At 33.3% G+C, this 24,371-nt stretch overlaps 1 protein-coding gene across 4 annotated transcripts in view; it reads left to right on the plus strand.

Moving 5' to 3' along the window:
- The window catches only part of LOC18429490 (uncharacterized), a 34,392-nt gene that overhangs the window by 9,282 nt on the left and 739 nt on the right, over positions 1-24,371 (plus strand). The window contains exons 2-6 of one of the 4 annotated variants that reach the window (XM_088861511.1): positions 6,131-6,200; positions 19,931-20,096; positions 20,414-20,590; positions 20,712-20,795; positions 24,113-24,194. In XM_088861511.1, coding sequence (XP_088717637.1) covers positions 20,043-20,096; positions 20,414-20,590; positions 20,712-20,795; positions 24,113-24,194 — 397 coding nt within the window. In that variant the 5' untranslated portion in view covers positions 6,131-6,200; positions 19,931-20,042. Of the gene's footprint in view, positions 1-6,130; positions 6,201-11,002; positions 11,102-11,123; positions 11,242-19,930; positions 20,097-20,413; positions 20,591-20,711; positions 20,796-24,112; positions 24,195-24,371 lie in introns of those variants that run through there. The other 3 variants (XM_088861513.1, XM_088861512.1, XM_006838776.4) reach the window with 3 other exon arrangements.

A 24,371-nucleotide genomic window follows, 5' to 3' on the forward strand; every position in this document is an offset into this window, starting at 1 on the left:
CAAATATTTGCTTAGAGACGAGATTTTGAACATCTTTTTGCAGAATATCTTTGGCTGCTTTACAATCGGTGCGAATAAGAAAGTGTTGGTTTAAAATATCAGTTTGAAATTTACAAACACAATGAATAATAGCAAGTAATTCTTTTTTGACAGTAGAATAATTCTTTTGGGTTGGATTCCAAGCTTTGGAAGTAAATCGTATTAATTGTTCTTTAGAATTAATAGATTGTTTTAATATACCACCGAGTCCTAATTCAGAAGCATCGCATGCAATGATTTTAGAAGCTATTGGGTCAGATAAAGTTAAACATGGAAGTTCTTTGGCCTTAAGTTTAAGTCGTTGTACAGCCAAGGTATGAACATCCGTCCAAGGTGGAGGATTCTTCTTTAATCAGTCATATAAAGGTTAAGCATCAAGAGCTAGATTTTGGTAAAAATCACTTGTATAATTGAGACATCCTAAAATCGTTGTAATTCAGTTGTCTAAAATTTTGTCAGGAAATTTATCAGCAAAGAGAATAGATCTATCAATTGGGATAATGGTCCTTTGATTAATATTGTCCTAAAAATCTAATTTTTGTTTGAAAAAGATTTATCTTTTTAGCAGAAACTACTAATCCAGCATTTTTATTGAAAACCAACTACAAAATTGGAACATACCTAAAGTCCCAATATCAGATGTTTACAAGAACGGCACATTCGATTTAAAAATCGGATATGCTATTAAAACAGTAGAAGAAACTTTATCTTTTGCAAATAATCAAGAAGACTTTCAATTACTATCTCAGAAGATATTACAAGTCGATAAAACAAAAAATTATAAATATTTACATATAGGATTAATTCAAATAACTGTAAAACCCTTAACTCGTTTAGGACTAAATAATTCTATCTTAGTCTGTCTACGTGATACTAGGCATAATAGATTTTCTGATTCACTACTAGGTATGGTTGAAACCAGTTTATGTTGTGGACCTATATATTTCAACTGTTTTCCAAATTATTCTGTATCTCTTACAGATCCAAATATTCTAAATGTTTTATCTTTAAATCTTAAAACTCAAGGATTTAATATGATGACAGGTTCTCCAAATATAGCCATTGTTTATCGAATCTATTACAAAGTAATGACTACATTATGTCCAAATGTACTCCAAATAGATACGAGAGGACAAACAATATTTTTTCAAACCAATATGGAAAAATCAAATACAATTGTACCAAAAACAATATCATGGTCAGATATTGCTCTACCCCAAACATGGTCTATCCATAATGAAAACCAACCATCACAAAATCCCACTCAAAATATTCCAGACAAAATTATTGAATATACAGACGAAAATATTGAAATACAGTTCACCACAAATAATAGAATTATGGATAATGCATCCATCTCATGTACTTCAAGTACTCATTCTTTTCGAGAACCAGAACCTCCAAGAAAATCCATTACTACTTATAATCGAATTCCTCCTATCATAAATATTCCTCCTATCATAAATATTCCATCAACACCAAAACCACAAATTGATGGACTCCTACGAACGTCTGATAATATCATTATTCCCCAATATAGAGAAGCTCAAGAAGAGCCTGCTGAAGCAGAGTTCATTCAAGTATTACAACTTGAAGAAACATTGGATAAAGAATACATCATAAAAGATTTTTTATCTCCAGAAAATAAAAACATCAGAGAATGGTATGTAAAAGAGTTTGAACCTAGATTAGTAGAATTGTTTCACAAACGATTTAACAAATGGAGAAAAAAGAGAAATAAAGGAACATGTTTTTTCGATTGGCTAAGAGACACCTTAAGCCAACATAATATCCCTATTCCTGATTTTGAAATAAATACACTAGAAACTCAATATACAGTATTTAATACTACTGAAGGAAATACAATTAAAGCCATACATCCTCCTGAACAAAGCTTGAAAATACAAGGAGTTGCTATTATGGTGGTCTCAGCTACTAAAACTCCTGCTACTCCAGAACAAAATATAGGATCCTCATCTTCAACCCAAATGGTTGTGTATGAAACAGTAGCTACACCATATAAACTCAATAATGCAAATATAGCTCGTATAGAATTGCTTCCCCATATAATTGAACAAAATAATTATACAAATCTCTGCCTCCATACATATGGACAACAAACTAATAGAATAGAAAACTTATTACATCCTCCCATTTTCAAGGAGAAAAAACAGTTATTTTTTAAACCTCCTCTTGACTTGAATAAAGAAAAATTTCTTATAGGAGATGATAATAAAACACTTATGGATCAATTAATCTCCAAATTATCCAAATTAGAAATAAAAGATCCCAAACAAACAATTGTTTTACCAGACAATGATAAAGGAAAAGCAAAAATCCTTGAGCATGATAATATGACTCTACAAGAAGAAATACTTTTCCAAATCAATAAAACCATGGAACCACCAATTGCCAACACAATAAAAAATATGCAAACAGCGTTTTCTGAAATTCAAATTACTCCAGATACTATAAATCGAATCAATTACAGTAAAAATTGGCAACCAATAAATGCCCGACCATATTATAAAAGACCATCCCCAGTTGATATCCAATTAGAAGAAGACCTAACAAGTCATACTTCTACATATACAGGTCGAACGATTATAGATTGGAATATTGATGGAATCTCTGATCATTGAATATTAGATACAATGAAACACCTGACTATGTATGCTTCGGGATGTAAAATGGCTGGTAGCCATGACCAAGAAATAGCAAAAGCAATAGTGTCAGGATTCACCGGATGGTTAAAAGGATGGTGGGATTCTTATCTCAATGAACAAACAAAACAACAAATATTAACTAATACTCGACAATGGACAGCAAAAAATGAACACAACCAGGATATGGTATATTCTGAAAGTGATGCTGTCAATACATTAATCTATACAATTGCCCTCCATTTTATAGGGAATACTTCAATACTTGCAGCACGAACTGCTGATCTTTTATCCAATCTACGATGTCCTACACTATCACACTATAAATGGTATAAAGACGTCTTTTTCTCTCGATTACTCATACGCGAAGATAGTCATCTTGAGCACTGGAAAGAAAAATTCGTAGCAGGATTGCCTTATCTATTTGCTTAAAAGGTTAAAGAACGTTTAAAAAATAAAAATAGTGGTGTAATTAATTACTCTTAATATACTTTAGGAGAATTATCTTCAGAAATCTGTGCTGAAGGCTTAGCCCTATGTACAGATCTGAAACTCAAAAAGCAACTTGATAAATAAAATTTAAGTGGTAAAAAAGAATTAAGAGATTTCTGCCAACAATTTGGCTATCATATGGATCAAACTCATATAGATAAAACTAAACCACATAAAATACATAAAGTATATAAACAGAAAAAACATCGTAATAAACTCAAAAAAACATATAAGTCTTTTCCAACCAAACAGAAAAAATATAGAAAATTTATGAAACGTTTTGCTTCCAAATTATCCCAACAAAATAAAAAGAAATTACCTGTTTGTTATAAATGTGGCAAAGTCGGCCATTATAAAAGTCAATGCAAGGTCAAACAAAAACTAGACTCCATTACATTAGATGAGTCTATCAGAAATAAAATTTATGATGTTATTCAAATATATGATTCGTCTGATTGTTCCGATACAGACACTCCTTCCTCAAGTAGTGATACTTCTTTTATAGGAACAATACATAATGATGATTTTTATTGGTCAGATATTAGTTCGAATACAGAAGACGAAATATGCCAATGTCCTATTACAACTTTTGATATTCATACATTAACAAAAGAAGACAATCTTATTTTAGATTTAATAGAAAAAATATCTGATCCTGATGAAAAAAGAGAAATAATTATTCTATTTATCAATTTAACTAAAACAAAAACAAAACATATGCCCTTAGTTAAACCTCCTGATAATTATAATTTTTCTGATATCATGAAACGTATCAGCCAGCATGAAGCCACCCAAAAAGAACCTACTATTGCTGAACTCAAAGCCGAAGTCAATATAGTTAAGGTAGAATTATCCCAATTAAAAAATAGAATTCAAATCCTTGAACTTCATGACAATACCTCCGAAATAGATACTGAGACAGATGTCATAGAATTTAACCATTTACTCAAATCATATCATCCCAATGATTATCTAACGAAATGCGAATCATCCACCCGACAATCAGTAAATGTTTTAAACCGAGTAATCACACAAAAATGGTTTGTGCTAATAACCATTGTCATAAATGATGAATATGAATTCCAATCTCTAGCTTTGGTAGATTCAGGAGCTGATCTGAATTGCCTCAATGAAGGATTAGTCCCTACAAAATACTTTGATAAAACAACCCAAATCCTTAATACTGCAGATGGCAGTAGACTATTCATAAAATACAAGTTATCTAATGCCAAAATTTTTACTGAAGGACATTGTTTTCCTACTCCATTTATTATGGTCAAGGGACTCAGCCAAGCTGTAATCCTTGGCATACCTTTCCTCACTCTATTATATCCAGTTACTATTTCCCATACAGGTATTGAAACAAATACTCATGGTACCCTTATAAAATTTTGAATTTCTTGATAAACCCAAAATTAAAGAAATCAATACATTCAAACAAAATATCAAACAACAAGAAAATTTTATATGATCATTACAACTTGAAATCAAACATAAGATTATCAGTGAAAAACTTCAAACTAATGATATGATACAAAAAATACAACTCAAAAGTTTTATTGAAAATGAAATATGTAATGATTTACCAAACGCCTTTTGGCATAGAAAACAACATATTGTTGGATTACCATATGAACCAAATTTTAGTGAAACAAAGATACCAACAAAAGCTAGACCTATCCAAATGAACACAGAGTTATTACAAACTTGTCATCATGAAATAAAAAATTTACCCCATAAGAAACTTATACGTCCTAGTTCATCTCCCTGGAGCTGCTCTGCTTTCTATGTCAATAAAAATGCTGAGCAAGAACGAGGAGTTCCACGATTAGTCATTAATTATAAACCCCTCAATAAAGTCTTACAATGGATTAGATATCCCATTCCAAATAAAAAAGATTTACTCGATAGACTCTTACATGCTGTAATCTTCTCCAAATTCTAGTTAAAATCTGGTTTTTGGCAAATACAGATAAAAGAAAAAGATAAATATAAAACAGCATTTAATGTCCCTTTTGGGCAATATGAATGGAATGTTATGCCTTTCGGTCTTAAAAATGCTCCATTTGAATTCCAAAAAATAATGAATGACATCTTTAATCCCTTTTATAAATTCATGATAGTTTACATTGATGATGTCCTCTTATTTTAAGAATCTCTTGAACAACATTTTAAACATCTTCATACTTTCATCCATACAGTTAAAAATGCTGGATTAGTAGTTTCTGCTAAAAAGATAAATCTTTTTCAAACAAAAATTAGATTTTTAAGACAATATAAATCAAGAGACCATTATAACAATTGATAGATCTATTCTCTTTGCTGATAAATTTCCTGACAAAATTTTAGACAAAACTAAATTACAACGATTTTTAGGATGTCTCAATTATATAAGTGATTTTTACCAAAATCTAGCTCTTGATGCTAAACCTTTATATGACCGATTAAAGAAGAATCCTCCACCTTGGACGGATGTTCATACCTTGGCTGTACAACGACTTAAACTTAAGGCCAAAGAACTTCCATGTTTAACTTTATCTGACCCAACAGCTTCTAAAATCATTGAATGCGATGCTTCTGAATTAGGACTCGGTGGTATATTAAAACAATCTATTAATTCTAAAGAACAATTAATACGATTTACTTCCAAAGCCTGGAATCCAACCCAAAAGAATTATTCTACTGTCAAAAAAGAATTACTTGCTATTATTCATTGTGTTTGTAAATTTCAAACTGATATTTTAAACCAACACTTTCTTATTCGCACCGATTGTAAAGCAGCCAAAGATATTCTGCAAACAGATGTTCAAAATCTCGTCTCTACGCAAATATTTGCCCGATGGCAAGCTATTTTATCTGCTTTTGATTTTCCTATTGAGCATCTTCACCGTTCTACTAATTCTTTACCTGACTTTTTAACCCATGAATTTTTGCAGGGGGGACCGTACATATTATAAAAGACCACTAAGGACGACACAATCTCATCCTACGGCTTTTCCTCTTACGGTTTGCAACTCTTTCTTGATAATAAGCATAACAATATGAATAATCCTCAGTCTTCAAATACCAAAAAAGGAAAACAACTTATGGAAATAGTACCTAGCAATATGTTTGGGCCTCTTATGCCCATCCATTCTTCTTTAAACCTGACACCTATGTCACCTCTCAGATCTTCAAATGTACCTGAATACTTGTTACAAACTCCTCCTCAAAGTCCAATACAAACTCCAAGTCCGGCGTTTTCCTCGGCAACATATCCAAATAAACAACCATTTTCTTCTGCCAAATCAGTGTATGTAGACACAGCCTTCCTCTCAGACATACCTATTTCTGATACTCATGCACAACGTGACGCAAATAAAATAGCTCCCCTTGATCTTATCAACCATCTAAATCCTTCGTATGGAATCAAAACTCGTGAATGGCATGAAGCCATTCTCATGGAAACCGGTTCGGTTTGAATAGTCCATTTCTACCAAGGCACAACTAAAGTATATGCCTATTCTAAATTTCAAATCAAAAAACTACTTTCTTATGATGATTGGGGATGCAATCCCCTTCAAGGGAAAAAATTATTAAACCCTGAATTCCAATATAAATACTATAAATATGCTGAATATATCGATGCATGGCACAAAGTGTTCTTTTACCAGAATCCCAATAATACTCATTCCTGGTATTTACAATTCAAACTTCCCATCCTTGAAAGATTCCCAAATTGGTTTCGCCATTTGTTCTTAATATGGGGATCACAGACTCAAATTCTACCTGATAAATTTCAGGCATTTCAGACTAAATTTGTACAATATAATACTTGTACCGACCTAGAAGATTTCCATCTTTATTTCATGGCAATCTATCAGATACCCTGGATTCTCAAATGTGATTACTCTATTTCTGAAAATAATACTAGCAATTATGAGTATATTCCCAAGCTTGGCAAAACCCTAAAAATCAAATGGTGGGACATCTTCAGTACTGATCCTGCCTGCTTATCCCTGAAACGAATACCCCTGCAAACCAATGTATTAAGCCCACCAGTATATAATACAGTCAGTTTACCCACTTTTTCGGCCTATCTGAAAAAAAATGAAGCAATCACACCCTAATGCTACATTAGAAGAAATAGAGCAAAATCTATTCAAAACCCCTGATACTACTGCACCAGCTACATCAGAAGAGAGTACAATCTGGCAATCCTTTGCTAGACGATTTTAGCCAGAGACACGATGAGTAGCTCGGCCCAATATCATCTCATCCAAAGACAAGATGTTTTCGCTGCAAAAATTCGTCTTGTTCCTTACTTTGCATACAGAATACGACAAGCTACATCAAATATTCCTCTTTAGCTGATTTGACTAAATAAGAGTCATATCATGCACAGTAAAGATTCCTTTTTCAACTATCAGATAAGATCCCACTAGCAAATGCTGCGACAAAAATATTTCCCTTACATAAAGCGACAAACATCTGCAACAGTAAAGATTCTCTTGACCGATGTGACTAATTTCAGGTCAAATCACCCGCCTGACGTGTCTCCTCCTCCTTCGCTGTTGTTCTCACGTACCGCTCACACAGACCACCTAAGATTCGCCATGTCGCCATCCGTCACCATCACCGACATCCAGCTATCTTCTACACCTACCACGTAGCCCTCTTCGGCAAGAATCTTATCTTCGCATTCCTTCGTCGTCAAGCAAACGAATATCAGCCACTAGAGTTTCCTTCGTCACCAAGCAATCAATCCCAGCCACATACTCTCCTCCAACGATCCTCTATAAATACCCATTCTGCCAACAGAAGAAGGCAGACTGCATCAAGGAAGAAACAAGCTTTATCAAGAAGCAAGCTCTCATAGTTCTTCATATTCTCTCTCTTTTCTCTCTTTTCTTCTCACCTTCTTCTTTCATTCTGTAGACAGTAGGTTAAGCTTTTACAGTCATCGACACTTGTACACCATCAAAGTCGGTAACTTCCATATGACTTCTTTTTAGAATGTGTGATTGTAATCTATCTTCTTTACCTTCTTATTATCCTTCTGAGTGGAAGAGATTTGCAAGTCTCTGTATTTGTAATCAGTAAGTTATGCAATTTAAGTTCGTTTTTACATTCAAAATCTACGATTATACTCATACTTCTTGGATCATATTTGATATATCTTGGTTCCCTGTTTTAATTATTCTATTTATTTTCCTCTTCTATGTTACGATTTTACAATAATTATTAGAATATAACTCTGTAATCTTTTCATATTTATTATAAAAGTAATAGGTTAGGTTGCGGTTGAGTGTTATCTGGACAGTCCTCTTTGACTACCTCTTACGTCTTCTTGACCTGAGCGGCTGGCCTAAACGGTCAACTGACTGGGTGTCCTGAGCGTCTCTAACCTCAATTCTTGGACCAACTTTCTCTAATGGATTAATTTATTAAGTTTCTTAAGATAGAACAACTAGTATTAACTGTTAGATCTCTAAAACAGGGTTGACTCTGATACGATTTTTGCCGCAAGATCTACCCTATTACTTTTATAATAAATATGAAAAGATTATAGAGTTATATTCTAGTAATTGTTGTAAAATCGTAACCTAGAAGAGGAAAACAAATAGAATAATTAAAACAGGGAACCAAGATATATCAAATATGATCCAAGAAGTATGGAGATAATCGCAGATTTTGAATGTAAAAACGAACTTAAATTGCATAACTTACTGATTACAAATACAGAGACTTGCAAATCTCTTCCACTCAGAAGGATAATAAGAAGGTAAAGAAGATCGATTACAATCACACATTCTAAAAAGAAGTCATATGGAAGTTACCGACTTTCATGGTGTACAAGTGTCGATGACTGTAAAAGCCTAACCTACTGTCTACAAAATGAAAGAAGAAGGTGAGAAGAAAAGAGAGAAGAGAGAGAGAATATGAGAGAGCAGAGAGAATATGAAGAACTATGAGAGCTTGCTTCTTGATAAAGCTTTTTGCTTCCTTGATGCAGTCTGCCTTCTTCTGTTGGCAGAATGGGTATTTATAGAGGATCGCCGGAGGAGAGCATGTGGCTGGGATTGATTGCTTGGTGACGAAGGAAACTGTAGTGGCTTATATTCGTTTGCTTGACAACGAAGGAATGCGAAGATAAGATTCTTGCTGAAGAGGGGTACGTGGTAGGTGTAGAAGATAGCTGGATGTCGGTGATGGTGACGGATGGCGACATGGCGAATCTTAGGTGGTCTGTGTGAGCGGTACGTGAGAACAACAGCGAAGGAGGAGGAGACACGTCAGGCGGGTGATTTGACCCGAAATTAGTCACATCGGTCAAGAGAATCTTTACTGTTGCAGATGTTTGTCGCTTTATGTAAGGGAAATATTTTTGTCGCATCATTTGCTAGTGGGATCTTATCTGATAGTTGAAGAAGGAATCTTTACTGTGCATGATATGACTCTTATTTAGTCAAATCAGCTAAAGAGGAATATTTGTTGTAGCTTGTCGTATTCTGTATGCAAAGTAAGGAACAAGACAAATTTTTGCAGCGAAAACATCTTGTCTTTGGATGAGATGATATTGGGCCGAGCTACTCATCGGGTCTCTGGCTAAAATCGTCTAGCAAAGGATTGCCAGATTGTACTGTCTCTTCTGATGTGGCTGGTGCAGTAGTATCAGGGGCAAATATTTTGAATAGATTTTGCTCTATTTCTTCTAATGTAGCATTAGGGTGTGATTGCTTCATTTTTTTTCAGATAGGCTGAAAAGTGGGTAAACTGACTGTATTATATACTGGTGGGTTTAATACATTGGTTTGCGGGGGTATTCGTTTCAGGGATAAGGAGGCAGGATCAGTACTGAAGATGTCCCACCATTTGATTTTTAGGGTTTTGTCAAGCTTGAGAATATACTCATAATTGCTAGTATTATTTTCAGAAATAGAGTAATCCCATTTGAGAATCCAGGGTATCAGATAGATTGCCATGAAATAAAGATGGAAATCTTCTAGGTCGGTACAAGTATTATATTGTGCAAATTTAGTCTGGAATGCCTGAAATTTATCAGGTAGAATTTGAGTCTGTGATCCCCATAGTAAGAACCAATGGCGAAACCAATTTGGGAATCTTTCAAGGATGGGAAGTTTGAATTGTAAATACCAGGAATGAGTATTATTGGGATTCTGGTAAAAGAACACTTTGTGCCATGCATCGATATATTCAGCATATTTATAGTATTTATATTGGAATTCAGGGTTTAATAATTTTTTCCCTTGAAGGGGATTGCATCCCCAATCATCATAAGAAAGTAGTTTTTTGATTTGAAATTTAGAATAGGCATATACTTTAGTTGTGCCTTGGTAGAAATGGACTATTCAAACCGAACCGGTTTCCATGAGAATGGCTTCATACCATTCACGAGTTTTGATTCCATATGAAGGATTTAGATGGTTGATAAGATCAAGGGGAGCTATTTTATTTGGGTCAAGTTGTGCATGAGTATCAGAAATAGGTATGTCTGAGAGGAAGGCTGTGTCTACATAGACTGATTTGGCAAAAGTAAATGGTTGTTTATTTGGATAGGTTGCCGGGGAAAACGCCGGACTTGGAGTTTGTATTGGACTTTGAGGAGGAGTTTGTAACAAGTATTCAGGTACATTTGAAGATCTGAGAGGTGACATAGGTGTCAGGTTTAAAGAAGAATGGATGGGCATAAGAGGCCCAAACATATTGCTAGGTACTATTTCCATAGGTTGTTTTCCTTTTTTGGTATTTGAAGACTGAGGATTATTCATATTGTTATGCTTTCTTATCAAGAAAGAGTTGCAAACCGTAAGAGGAAAAGTCGTAGGATGAGATTGTGTCGTCCTTAGTGGTCTTTTATAATATGTACGGTCCCCGCTGCAAAAATTCACGGGTTAAAAAGTCAGGTAAAGAATTAGTAGAACGGTGAAGATGCTCAATAGGAAAATCAAAAGCAGATAAAATAGCTTGTCATCAGGCAAATATTTGCTTAGAGACGAGATTTTGAACATCTTTTTGCAGAATATCTTTGGCTGCTTTACAATCGGTGCGAATAAGAAAGTGTTGGTTTAAAATATCAGTTTGAAATTTACAAACACAATGAATAATAGCAAGTAATTCTTTTTTGACAGTAGAATAATTCTTTTGGGTTGGATTCAAGGCTTTGGAAGTAAATCGTATTAAGTGTTTTTTAGAATTAATAGATTGTTTTAATATACCACCGAGTCGTAATTCAGAAGCATCGCATTCAATGATTTTAGAAATTGCTGGGTCAGATAAAGTTAAACATGGAAGTTCTTTGGCCTTAAGTGTAAGTCGTTGTGCAGCCAAGGTATGATAAGTCGTTGTACAGCCAAGGTATGAACATCCGTCCAAGGTGGAGGATTCTTCTTTAATCGGTCATATAAAGGTTTAGCATCAAGAGCTAGATTTTGGTAAAAATCACTTATATAATTGAGACATCCTTAAAATCGTTGTAATTTAGTTTTGCCTAAAATTTTGTCAGGAAATTTATCAGTAAAGAGAATAGATCTATCAATTGGGATAATGGTCCCTTGATTTATACTGTGTCCTAAAAATCTAATTTTTGTTTGAAAAAGATTTATCTTTTTAGCAGAAACTACTAATCCAGCATTTTTAACTGTATGGTGGAAAGTATGAAGATGTTTAAAATGTGGTTCAAGAGATGTAAGAGTCTATCGAGTAAATCTTTTTTATTTGGAATGGGATATTTAATCGATTGTAAGACTTTATTAAGGGGTTTATAATTAATAACTTATCATGGAACTCCTCGTTCTTGCTCAGCATTTTTATTGACATAGAAAGCAGAACAGCTCCAGGGAGATGAACTAGGACGTATAAGTTTCTTGTGGAGTAAATCTTTTATTTCATGATGACAAGTTTGTAATAACTCTGTGTTCATTTGGATAGGTCTAGCTTTTGTTGGTATCTTTGTTTCACTAAAATTTGGTTCATATGGTAATCCAACAATATGTTGTTTTCTATGCCAAAAGGCGTTTGGTAAATCATTACATATTTCATTTTCAAAAAAACTTTTGAGTTGTTGTATTTTTTTTATCATATCATTAGTTTGAAGTTTTTCACTGATAATCTTATGTTTGATTTCAAGTTGTAATGATCCTATAAAATTTTCTTTTTGTTTGATATTTTGTTTGACAGTATTGAGTTTTTTAATTTTGGGTTTATCAAGAAATTCAAATTTTATAGGGGTACCATGAGGATTTGTTTCAATACCTGTATGGGAAATAGTAACTGGATATAATAGAGTGAGGAAAGGTACGCCAAGGATTACAGCTTGGCTGAGTCCTTTGACCATAATAAATGGAGTAGGAAAACAATGTCCTTCAGTACAAATTTTGTCATTAGATAACTTGTATTTTATGAATAGTCTACTGCCATCTGCAGTATTAAGGATTTGGGTTGCTTTATCAAAGTATTTTGTAGGGACTAATCTTTCATTGAGGCAATTCAGATCAGCACCTGAATCTACCAAAGCTAGAGATTGGAATTCATATTCATCATTTATGACAATGGTTATTAGCACAAACCATTTTTGTGTGATTACTCGGTTTAAAACATTTACTGATTGTCGGGTGGATGATTCGCATTTCGTTAGATAATCATTGGGATGATATGATTTGAGTAAATGGCTAAATTCTATGACATCTGTCTCAGTATCTATTTCGGAGGTATTGTCATGAAGTTCAAGGATTTGAATTCTATTTTTTAATTGGGATAATTCTACCTTAACTATATTGACTTCGGCTTTGAGTTCAGCAATAGTAGGTTCTTTTTAGGTGGCTTCATGCTGGCTGATACGTTTCATGATATCAGAAAAATTATAATTATCAGGAGGTTTAACTAAGGGCATATGTTTTGTTTTTGTTTTAGTTAAATTGATAAACTGAGTAATTATTTCTCTTTTTTCATCAGGATCAGATATTTTTTCTATTAAATCTAAAATAAGATTGTCTTCTTTTGTTAATGTATGAATATCTGAAGTTGTAATAGGACATTGGCATATTTCGTCTTCTGTATTCGAACTAATATCTGACCAATAAAAATCATCATGTATTGTTCCTATAAAAGAAGTATCACTACTTGAGGAAGTAGTGTCTGTATCGGAACTATCAAACGAATCATATATTTGAATAATATCATAAATTTTATTTCTGATAGACTCATCTAATGTAATGGAGTCTAGTTTTTGTTTGACCTTGCATTGACTTTTATAATGGCCGACTTTGCCACATTTATAACAAACAGGTAATTTCGTTTTATTTTGTTGGGATGATTTGGAAGCGAAACTTTTCGTAAATTTTCTATATTTTTTCTGTTTGGTTGGAAAAGACTTATATGTTTTTTCGGGTTTATTACGATGTTTTTTCTTTTTATATACTTTATGTATTTTATGTGGTTTAGTTTTATCTATATGAGTTTGATCCATATGATAGCCAAATTGTTGGCAGAAATCTCCTAATTCTTTTTTACCACTTAAATTTTGTTTATCAAGTTGCTTTTTGAGTTTCAGATCTGTACATAGGGCGAAGCCTTCAGCACAGATTTCTGAAGATAATTCTCCTAAAGTATATTGAGAGTAATTAATTACACCTCTATTTTTATTTTTTAGACGTTCTTTAACCTTTTCAGCAAATAGATAGGGCAATCCTGCTACGAATTTTTCTTTCCAGTGGTCAAGATGACTATCTTCGCGTATGAGTAATCGAGAGAAAAAGACGTCTTTATACCATTTATAGTGTGATAGTGTAGGACATCGTAGATTGGATAAAAGATCAGCAGTTCGTGCTGCAAGTATTGAAGTATTCCCTATAAAATAGAGGGCAATTGTATAGATTAATGTATTGACAGCATCACTTTCAAAATATACCATATCCTGGTTGTGTTCATTTTTTGCTGTCCATTGTCGAGTATTAGTTAATATTTGTTGTTTTGTTTGTTCATTGAGATAGGAATCCCACCATCCTCTTAACCATCCAGTGAATCCTGACACTATTGCTTTTGCTATTTCTTGGTCATGGCTACCAGCCATTTTACATGCCGAAGCATACATAGTCAGGTGTTTCATTGTATCTAATATTCGATGATCAGAGATTCCATCAATATTCCAATCTATAATCGTTCGACCTGTATATGTAGAAGTATGACTTGTTAGGTCTTCTTCTAATTGGATATCAACTGGGGTTGGTCTTTTATAATATGGTCGGGCATTTATTGGTTGCCAATTTTTACTGTAATTGATTCGATTTATAGTATCTGGAGTAATTTGAATTTCAGAAAACGCTGTTTGCATATTTTTTATTGTGTTGGCAATTGGTGGTTCCATGGTTTCATTGATTTGGAAAAGTATTTCTTCTTGTAGAGTCATATTATCATGTTCAGGGATTTTTGCTTTTCCTTTATCATTGTCTGGTAAAACAATTGTTTGTTTGGGATCTTTTATTTCTAATTTGGATAATTTGGAGATTAATTGATCCATTAGTGTTTTATTATAATCTCCTATAAGAAATTTTTCTTTATTCAAGTCAGGAGGAGGTTTAAAAAATAACTGTTTTTTCTCCTTATAAATGGGAGGATGTAATAAGTTTTCTAGTGTATTTATTTCAAAATCAGGAATAGGGATATTATGTTGGCTTAAGGTGTCTCTTAGCCAATCGAAAAAACATGTTCCTTTATTTCCCTTTTTTCTCCATTTGTTAAATCGTTTGTGAAACAATTCTACTAATCTAGGTTCAAACTCTTTTACATACCATTCTCTAATGTTTTTATTTTCTGGAGATAAAAAATCTTTTATGATGTATTCTTTATCAAATGTTTCTTCAAGTTGTAATACTTGAATGAACTCTGCTTCAGCAGGCTCTTCTTGAGCTTCTCTGTATTGGGGAATAATGATATTATCAGACGTTCGTAGGAGTCCATCAATTTGTGGTTTTGGTGTTGATGGAATATTTATGATAGGAGGAATTCGATTATAAGTAGTAATGGATTTTCTTGGAGGTTCTGGTTCTCGAAAAGAATGAGTACTTGAAGTACCTGAGATGGATGCATTATCCATAATTCTATTATTTGTGGTGAACTGTATTTCAATATTTCCGTCTGTATATTCAATAATTTTGTCTGGAATATTTTGAGTGGGATTTTGTGATGGTTGGTTTTCATTATGGATAGACCATGTTTGGGGTAGAGCAATATCTGACCATGATATTGTTTTTGGTACAATTGTATTTGATTTTTCCATATTGGTTTGAAAAAATATTGTTTGTCCTCTCGTATCTATTTGGAGTACATTTGGACATAATGTAGTCATTACTTTGTAATAGATTCGATAAACAATGGCTATATTTTGAGAACCTGTCATCATATTAAATCCTTGAGTTTTAAGATTTAAAGATAAAACATTTAGAATATTTGGATCTGTAAGAGATACAGAATAATTTGGAAAACAGTTGAAATATATAGGTCCACTACATAAACTGGATTCAACCATACCTAGTAGTGAATCAGAAAATCTATTATACCTAGTATCACGTACTAAGATAGAATTATTTAGTCCTAAACGAGTTAAGGGTTTTACAGCTATTTGAATTAATCCTATATGTAAATATTTATAGTTTTTTGTTTTATGGACTTGTAATATCTTCTGAGATAGTAATTGAAAGTCTTCTTGATTATTTGTAACAGATAAAGTTTCTTCTACTGTTTTAATAGCATATCCGATTTTTAAATCGAATGTGCCTTTGTTGTAAACATCTGATATTGGGACTTTAGGTATGTTCCAATTTTGTATTTGGTTTTCAATATCATTAATAATAATTTCTTCTTTGTTTTTGATCCTTAGAGTTCTATTAGTTGTACTAGTTGTTCAAGTGTATGGAGGCAGAGATTTGTATAATTATTTTGTTCAATTATATGGGGAAGCAATTCTATACGAGCTATATTTGCATTATTGAGTTTATATGGTGTAGCTACTGTTTCATACACAACCATTTGGGTTGAAGATGAGGATCCTATATTTTGTTCTGGAGTAGCAGGAGTTTTAGTAGCTGATACCATAGTAGCAACTCCTTGTATTTTCAAGCTTTGTTCAGGAGGATGTATGGCTTTAATTGTATTTCGTTCAGTAGTATATATATATATATATATATATATATATATATCATCATCATCGTCATCATATCCTTATCGCAACTATTTGGGGTCAGCTATACAAATCTTGTTCCGTCATTCTGCTGTGTCAAGGGTCATACCTTCGATACGACTAGATAAAGTAGATTTAGGATACAAAGAAAGTCGTGAGAAAATTTTACATTGGCTGCCCACCTAAAACAACCTTCCTCCTTTACCCAGGCTTGGGACAGGCATAATCGGTAGGGTCCGGCCAAGGCAAAGTTATATATATATATATATATATATATATATATATATATATATATATATATATATATATATATATATATATATATATATATATATATATATATATATATATATATATATATATATATATATATATATATATATATATATATATATATATATATATAAGGCTTGCATACTATGAGACCATTTATTCTTGGTACAAGGATGTCGCAATCACTTTTAGCCTTAGGGTGTGAAATCCAATAGATGAAAGTGTGTTACAACATTGGAGAATTTTTATTTTAAACTTTGTGCCCAAACAATAATACATCCTCAACCACCCGATTTCAAATCTAACGGTCAATGATGATTGTGACTTCCTTATTTCAAAAGTAAATGTTCTCATTGTATACATTTTTATATATGTATATATATGGGATTGTCTTCAAAGAGGCCCTTTATCTTTTGTATATGGAGGTCACAATCATTTTTGTCCATTAAATTTCAAAATGGGTGGTTGTTAGAGTGTCATTGATTAGACATAAAATTCCAAAAGAAAATTATCGAAGTTCGTGACTCACCCCAAGTCATACAATTTAACATCTAATGAGTGGGAATGATTGTGAGCTCCATGTACAAAAGATAAATGGTCTCTTTGTAAACAATCCCTATATATATATGGAAAATTTTTATATCAAGGCGAGGCTCTAAACAATCAGATTAAGGCGCACCTCAAAAATTCACTTGAAGAGGTTGTTTCAATGCCCAAAATTCCTCAAATTGATCATCTCAACTTTAAGACGTATGGACATGACAAAAAAAATGGATTTGAAGTCTTGGAAATAGTGAATCTTATGATGTATTTTATGACCGTCAATTTTCAAGATTTTCAAGTGTTCATAGATTTGGTCAATCTACACTATTTTTTAAGCTTTAAGTTTTATAACTGGATATGAAAATAAATTTTCAAGCCATCACAAAGATATCCAGTATTGAAACAACATCTTTCGACACTATTTGAAGGCATGCCTTACTCTGATGGTTTAGAGCCTCGGCCTTATACAAACCACAAGGCCACACACTACACACACAGATATATATATATATATATATATATATATATATATATATATATATATATATATATATATATATATATATATATATATATTATGTATGTATGTATGTATGTATGTAAAATTTTAAATAAGGTTGCAAGCTTAAAATGTAGAATTAAGGTGCACCTAAAACATCCATTATAGAAGGCTATTTTGAACTTGGAAAACCCTGTAATTGATCATCTCGACATCAAGAGCATGAATATGAAAAAATTCAAGTCGCAAAAATAGTGCATCTTGTAGCACATTATTTGGACTGTCCATTTTCAAGATTTTCATGTGTTTATAGATCTACTTGTTTTGAACCATTTTTTGGAGTTAAATTTTATTTTATTGACTTTTTTTTTCTGAAAAAAAAATTGTTTTAGTCGGCAAGGTATACAAATTCAGCAATGTTATAGACAGTATATAGCCTTCCACGAGGTTACATTAGACTTATATTTAGTTCTTCAAGAACTTCGACAAAGAAACAACACTGCTCTTACTCATACTTACAAGGAAGAGTAGCATGCAGGCAAAGGACCAATGGAAGAACGGTTTATCTTACTAATCGATCCGGCCATATCAAAAGCTTTGAAAGCCGGATGATGGGCGATGATCTCATACCTGCAACAACCTAGAGATCAAATATCTGACTTGAAACCATAAGGAATATCTGCCAGAAGATACGGATATATGTAGTTGGAAGTGCCAAATTTGATAATTACAAATGAAAATAGATTCTAAGGCTATTCTGAGAATTCTTTACACCAAAATTACATTTTATAATAAAATTTGGTGGTGCACCTTATTTTTATTGTTTAGGGTTGCAACCTTATGTAAACTATATATCTATATATATATATGGGAAAAGTTTATATAGAGCCGAGGCTCTAAACAATCAAATTTGAGCCTACCTCAAAAATTTCACTAGAATAGGTTGTTTTGATGCCCAAATATCTTCAAATTGATCATCTCGACATCAAGATGCATGGATATTAGAAAAAAATGGATTTCAAGTTTTGGAAATAGTGTACTTTGTAATGCATTTTTGGACCGTCAATTTTCAAGATTTTCAAGTTTTCATAGATTTGTTGATCTACACCATTTTTGAAGCTTTAAGCTTTATAAATAATTATGAAAATATATTTTAAGGCTATCACAAAGATTTTCAGTATTGAAACCACATTTCTCGATACTATTTGATCCTAGGCTCTAATTTTATTGTTTAGAGCCTAAGCTCTATACAAACCGCACCATATATATATATATATATATATATAGGGAAAGGTTTCTATGCTTCCCCTACCATCCAGCCATCCAATTTTGATCAAGAGAGCCAGTCACCGTTTGATCTTAGATCTGACATCTCAAAGTATTTTATTTTTAACTTTTTTTATACAAATTGTATGAATGTGAAATTTGGTACGTGCCATCTTCTCATTAGGGGCACACCTATAAAAAATATTAAAAATAATTTTTTGATAAAATATAATGACCAAAATACCATTGAAACTTTCAAGGGTACTTTGATCATTTTATTTTATTGAATTTTGTTTTTTTATATAGTTTTCGCTAGTGCAAGTTTAATAGAGGAATGGACGTCCAAAATTTGGTGTCAAAATAGTTTATAGAAAAAAATTAAAAATAAAATAGTGTAGAGATGTGACATTGTGATTGGGGAATCTTAGCCCTTCATTCAGAATGGATGGTTGGATAAGGGGGAGGATAGAACTTCTATGCTGTAGGGGAAGCATAGAAAGCTTGTCCATATATATATATATATATATATATATATGTACGGATGTATCAGGGTCATACTAAGTTTTTAGGTTGAAGTTCTCGACACTTAAAGACATGACACCCGTGCCCATGTAATACTGATCTGTAGCCCCTTGATTGTAATGGAGGACTCTTTCAATGTTGACAAATGCACCACTGAAACATACACTAAACCTTGCGGGGTTATGGACATTGTATTGGAGATCCTATTGATTTCTTGTTCTATCAAAAAGAAGAAAGAAAATGAGCCACTTGTACTATGATAACTATAAATGTTTGATTACAAAAAGGAAAAAAGTGTTTGCTTAGTAATACAACCTGCTTTCATTTTTGTCTATCTATGAACCCAAATAATTTAAAAATGGATATATAGTATCGGGTCTTCTGTTTGACAAATTATGTTTTTATAAGATCTGTAGCAGACTGACAGAGTTGTAATTGTATTGAAACTTTCCACAGTGATACAGTGCATGGTTCTATTCGTGAAGAGCCTGTTGTTAATGAAAAGGATTTGGAGTATCTGGTACATCTTCTAGAAGGTAAGGATGGAGAAACAACATGGCAAAGTTTCATGGAACACTCCACTCCGAACATGACATACCAAGCTTGGCGTCATGAACCTGAGGTAGATATTACTCTTCATACATTTGTAAGGTGGCTTACGCTATCCCCTGAATTTGGCTGTGAAGGAAAAGTAGTTTTCATTTATTAGTTTACTCTTTCAAATGCTATGTTTGTGTAGATCTACCTTCCAAGTTTCAGCTCATTTTGGTTATAAAACCCTTCTCTGTCCAAAATGTTGTATTAAGCTAAATTTCAACTAGCAATTTGTTTTGAAAAGATCAGAGTTGTTGGTATTTCATTTTATCTTTGCCAAACTTATAAGATGATACATAATACATGATAGAAAAATTGTGAATTCATATTGTGGTCTTTTCCTAGGTGGGTCCCACAGAATACCGCAGTAGAACTGTTTTTGAGGATGCAGCACCAGAACTGGTTAGAGACTTCTTTTGGGATGATGACTTCCGGCCAAAATGGGATCCTATGCTCTCCTATTTTAAGATTTTAGAGGAGTGCCCTCTCACAGGGACCATGATTGTTCACTGGATAAAGAAGGTTTTTGTATTGAACAATTGATCTGTTATTCATTTGCCTTTCTAATCTCTCTTCTGGTTCATTATACCATCATTTTATTTGATTGGAAACTGCAACTGAATTTGCTTTCTTCTGTTATCAGTTCCCTTTTTTCTGCAGTGATCGAGAATATATAATTGGTCGCCGGATATGGGAATGTGGAAGAACATACTATTGCGTGACAAAGGTAATTAAGAAGTCTTATTAAGAAAATAGTAGAAGCTGTTTCTCTAGTTTCTCCCACTGGGTTTTCTTCTTTGCGATTGAAAACTCAAAGCTGCTGGTGATCCGTGCTCTGTGGACTCTTTTTACCAAAAATTGTCCTAAAATGCCTTGCAAACGTGGAATTGACTGTTGGATATTGCTTTTAATCTCTAAAATTTGGTATCAATTACTGTCATTTTCCATTTGAAGTAAATGTAAGCAATTTTTTCTTCTAGGGAATCAATTCAATCTTAACCTTTGCCCTGAAGACTCGTGCAATCATGCATTAGTTTCCCTTGTTCAGAATCAAATCATGACATATAAATAACCTAAACTTCTGTAATTCCTCAGAAGTTGGAGAGCTACGCACTATCAAATCATGGCTGTCTTTTATATGGTCATGCCTTAGTGGCAAATTTTTTAGATTTTAGAGGACATTTACCTAGCTATTGTATCTTCATAAAATCATGGGACTTTAGGATCCAAGTAAAACAGAATTTGGGTAAGCGAGTTCTATATGACAAAAGAAGTGACATCTTATTAACTCAGGATAGGATTGCGAATATCTTGGTTTAATTTGATCATATTGATGGGAATGGGGTAATTTGTCCTTGTTTCTGGTGCTGTCATGAATAAGTTGAATGAAGATTATTAGTTGGAAGCCAATTGAATTGCATTTGTTTCTGCATTTCTAATTCTCATCTGTTTAGTTTGTAAGCATTTTATGGCTCAATTGTTTGAAAGGAATATTGGGAGCTGTCACTACCTTATGCCTGCAGGACTCCTTTGAACAGAAAATGAACAAGTTGGGTTAGCATCAGGAAGAATAGTGACATGAAACTGTGTTAGAAAACTTAGAATAGTCTTATTTGCTAGAGAAACAGATGAAATTAGAAAATAAAATGAATTAAGTTGCATTAAAAATTTCAGACTGTCCAACCACAACTAGTAGTACAAACATTGATCTGATAAAAAAGGCTGCAAGCAAAGGTTGAGGACTTGAGAGAGGAGTTCCATTCGAAAATGAGCAAACAAACCCCATGCGTGAGTTCCATACAAGTGAAATGTTTACAAATTGAAAAGTTTAGTGGCACAATTGAAGAAGAATACCGATCCTGTATGGTTTGAAAGGCTAAGCAGCTATGGGCATAGGAAGATCGATATGTTCTGTACGGGTTGCTCGGTTTTGCAAATAATGGCGTGGCCATAGTCATGATACTTCTTACTGGTCTTTATATTTCTCTTGCCTCGCTATGGGGCGTCATGATTGAAACCTTGTGAGGGCTAATAAACACAATGCGTATTTATTCTTAACGAAATGCAATGGGGGCCACTTTTTTTTAACCCACAATGGAATTGGAACTTCATCCCCAGTCTCTCCTTGGTTTTAGATTTCATGAGTTTTGGTGAATTTTAGGTTTATTCTGTATTGAGATGATGGGTTTGAAGAAGAGCTACAGGTGACATTGTTCATTTTCTCCATTTGTGGCTGCGATCTGGATAATTTAATCAGTTTGGAGCCTATTGGAGAGAACATAGAGTCTACAGGTAATGTCTTGGCATCATGCACTTGTATGTTGGTTGATGTAGCTGTGATCCTCTTGCTTCTATAGTTCCAAGAACTTCTTCTGCAATGAAAGGGACATATTTGTGCATAGAATTATGTGGGTTACACTTTTTAGTTCATTTTTATCTTATTTCGCAATGGTTCCATAAGGGTGAGGACTTTAAACTTTCCCTTAACCCCGTCCCAAGCCTGGGAAAAGGAGGTTGGTTGCGTTAGGTAGGCAGCCAGTGTAAAACTTTGCCGCATCTTAATAAATTCTGAAACCGACCCCAAATAATTGAGATAAGATTTGGATGATGATGATGACGATCGATCTTATTTCCCGATCCTAGTTTTACAAGCTCGATTGGCACTAATATTATATTGGTGTTTGGGCTTAGGAATCAGAGCTTTGCTAATAGCCGACCCCAATTAATTGGAAAAAGGTTAAAATGATGATGATGATGAATCAGAGCTTTGTTAATCATGTAGCCTAATCGTTTGGAGCATAGGCATAAACCCATGAGTGCAGATTCTAGTCACATGCTCACCAATGAGATGAACCAAAAAAAAAAGAATGTTGTAAAATGTCCAGTAGTCAATATTGGCCCCAGCTTTTTATGTCTTGAAAGAAGAATGAATGAAGCATTCTTGAAGAGAATGGTCTATCATGGACATCTGCACTACTTAGAATTTGAAAAAATATGAGATGTTTCCTAATAATATCATGATGTCTCCTAGTAGATCTTTCATTAAATGAGAGTTTAACATCTGAAGTAGATTTGAGCAGGTTTGCCATCTAATTGTTGGTTGTAACTTTTTATATTGGTTCATGGCCTTTTCCTCCTGTATGTTACCTTCAAACTTGCTTCCAATTCTTCTTTTTTGTATCGTTGTAAGCCTACATCCTATTGATTTTTTGTTGCAAGGATATGTTCAAAATTTTGAAAGATGCCCTAGATATTTCAGGAATTTCCGTGAATGACTTTGCAAGATTCCCTAGACAGCATTTCAGAATAATGTACTGAACTTTTAGCATATTTTTTTGTCCTTTTTTGCTTTAGTTTCATGGCTCATTTTATGCTATTGCTTCTTTCTTCAGAATTCTCTTTTCAATTTTTTTGTCTATTTTTTTCCCCTGATGTTCTCTCATCAATATTTTATGACAATAAAAAAGCTTTATAACAATAAAAATGCTTTATTCCAAGAATGTTTTTTCTTTATAAGAAAGTCCAAGAAGCTTAGTTACTGAAAATGACTGTCAAGACCTAATGTGCTGAATTAGATCAAATGACAAAGCTAGGAAACTATAACAATCTTTTTACGTGTTGAATAAAATTTGCAAAGATGGAAAACTATTCTATCTGCATCATATGAGATTGATATTTTTTATGGCTGAATTTCTGCACTTGCATCCTCTGTAAAAGTTCTGAATCATTGTTTTGAATTGAGTTCATATCCTAATTATTTCATTGTTTATGCCTTGCTGCTATGTATTTGTAAGACAATACTTCATATTGTTGCTTTTTGTCATAGGAGCTTAGCAAATGTTGTAGGCAATTACCTACCAAAACAGAGAAATCCTTGTAGGTAATTAACAAGTTGCATAATATCTGTCTGTCTTTTGCGCTGCTCTTACCTTACCTATATCATTCATTCATTTGCATTGGTTTAGCTGCGACGAACTTTTCGTTTTCTCATTGATATCGCACAACGATAGCCATGATATCTTGAATCTCAACATCTTCTGGCAGGGGGTACCGTATCCAGCACTGCCAAAGCGTGACAAGCCGAGGCGTGTCGATCTCTATTATTCAAGCTGGCGTATCAGAGCTGGTATGTTTGAACATGCGTGTGCAAATCAACTTTCAATCGTCTATGACTATATCACCCCTGAAAAATGTTTAAGGACAAGAGAAGCTGATTCTGTTTCACAATGTGTTCAATGTGTTTTGCACTTATGGAAAAGATGGATTCTAAAAGATTTTCTTTCGACAAGTAAATGATCTTGTA

This window comes from Amborella trichopoda, chromosome 3 (genome assembly GCF_054954075.1).
Source record: "Amborella trichopoda isolate Santa Cruz 75 chromosome 3, AtrichopodaSantaCruz75HAP2 v2.0, whole genome shotgun sequence".
Taxonomy (NCBI): Eukaryota; Viridiplantae; Streptophyta; class Magnoliopsida; order Amborellales; family Amborellaceae; genus Amborella; species Amborella trichopoda.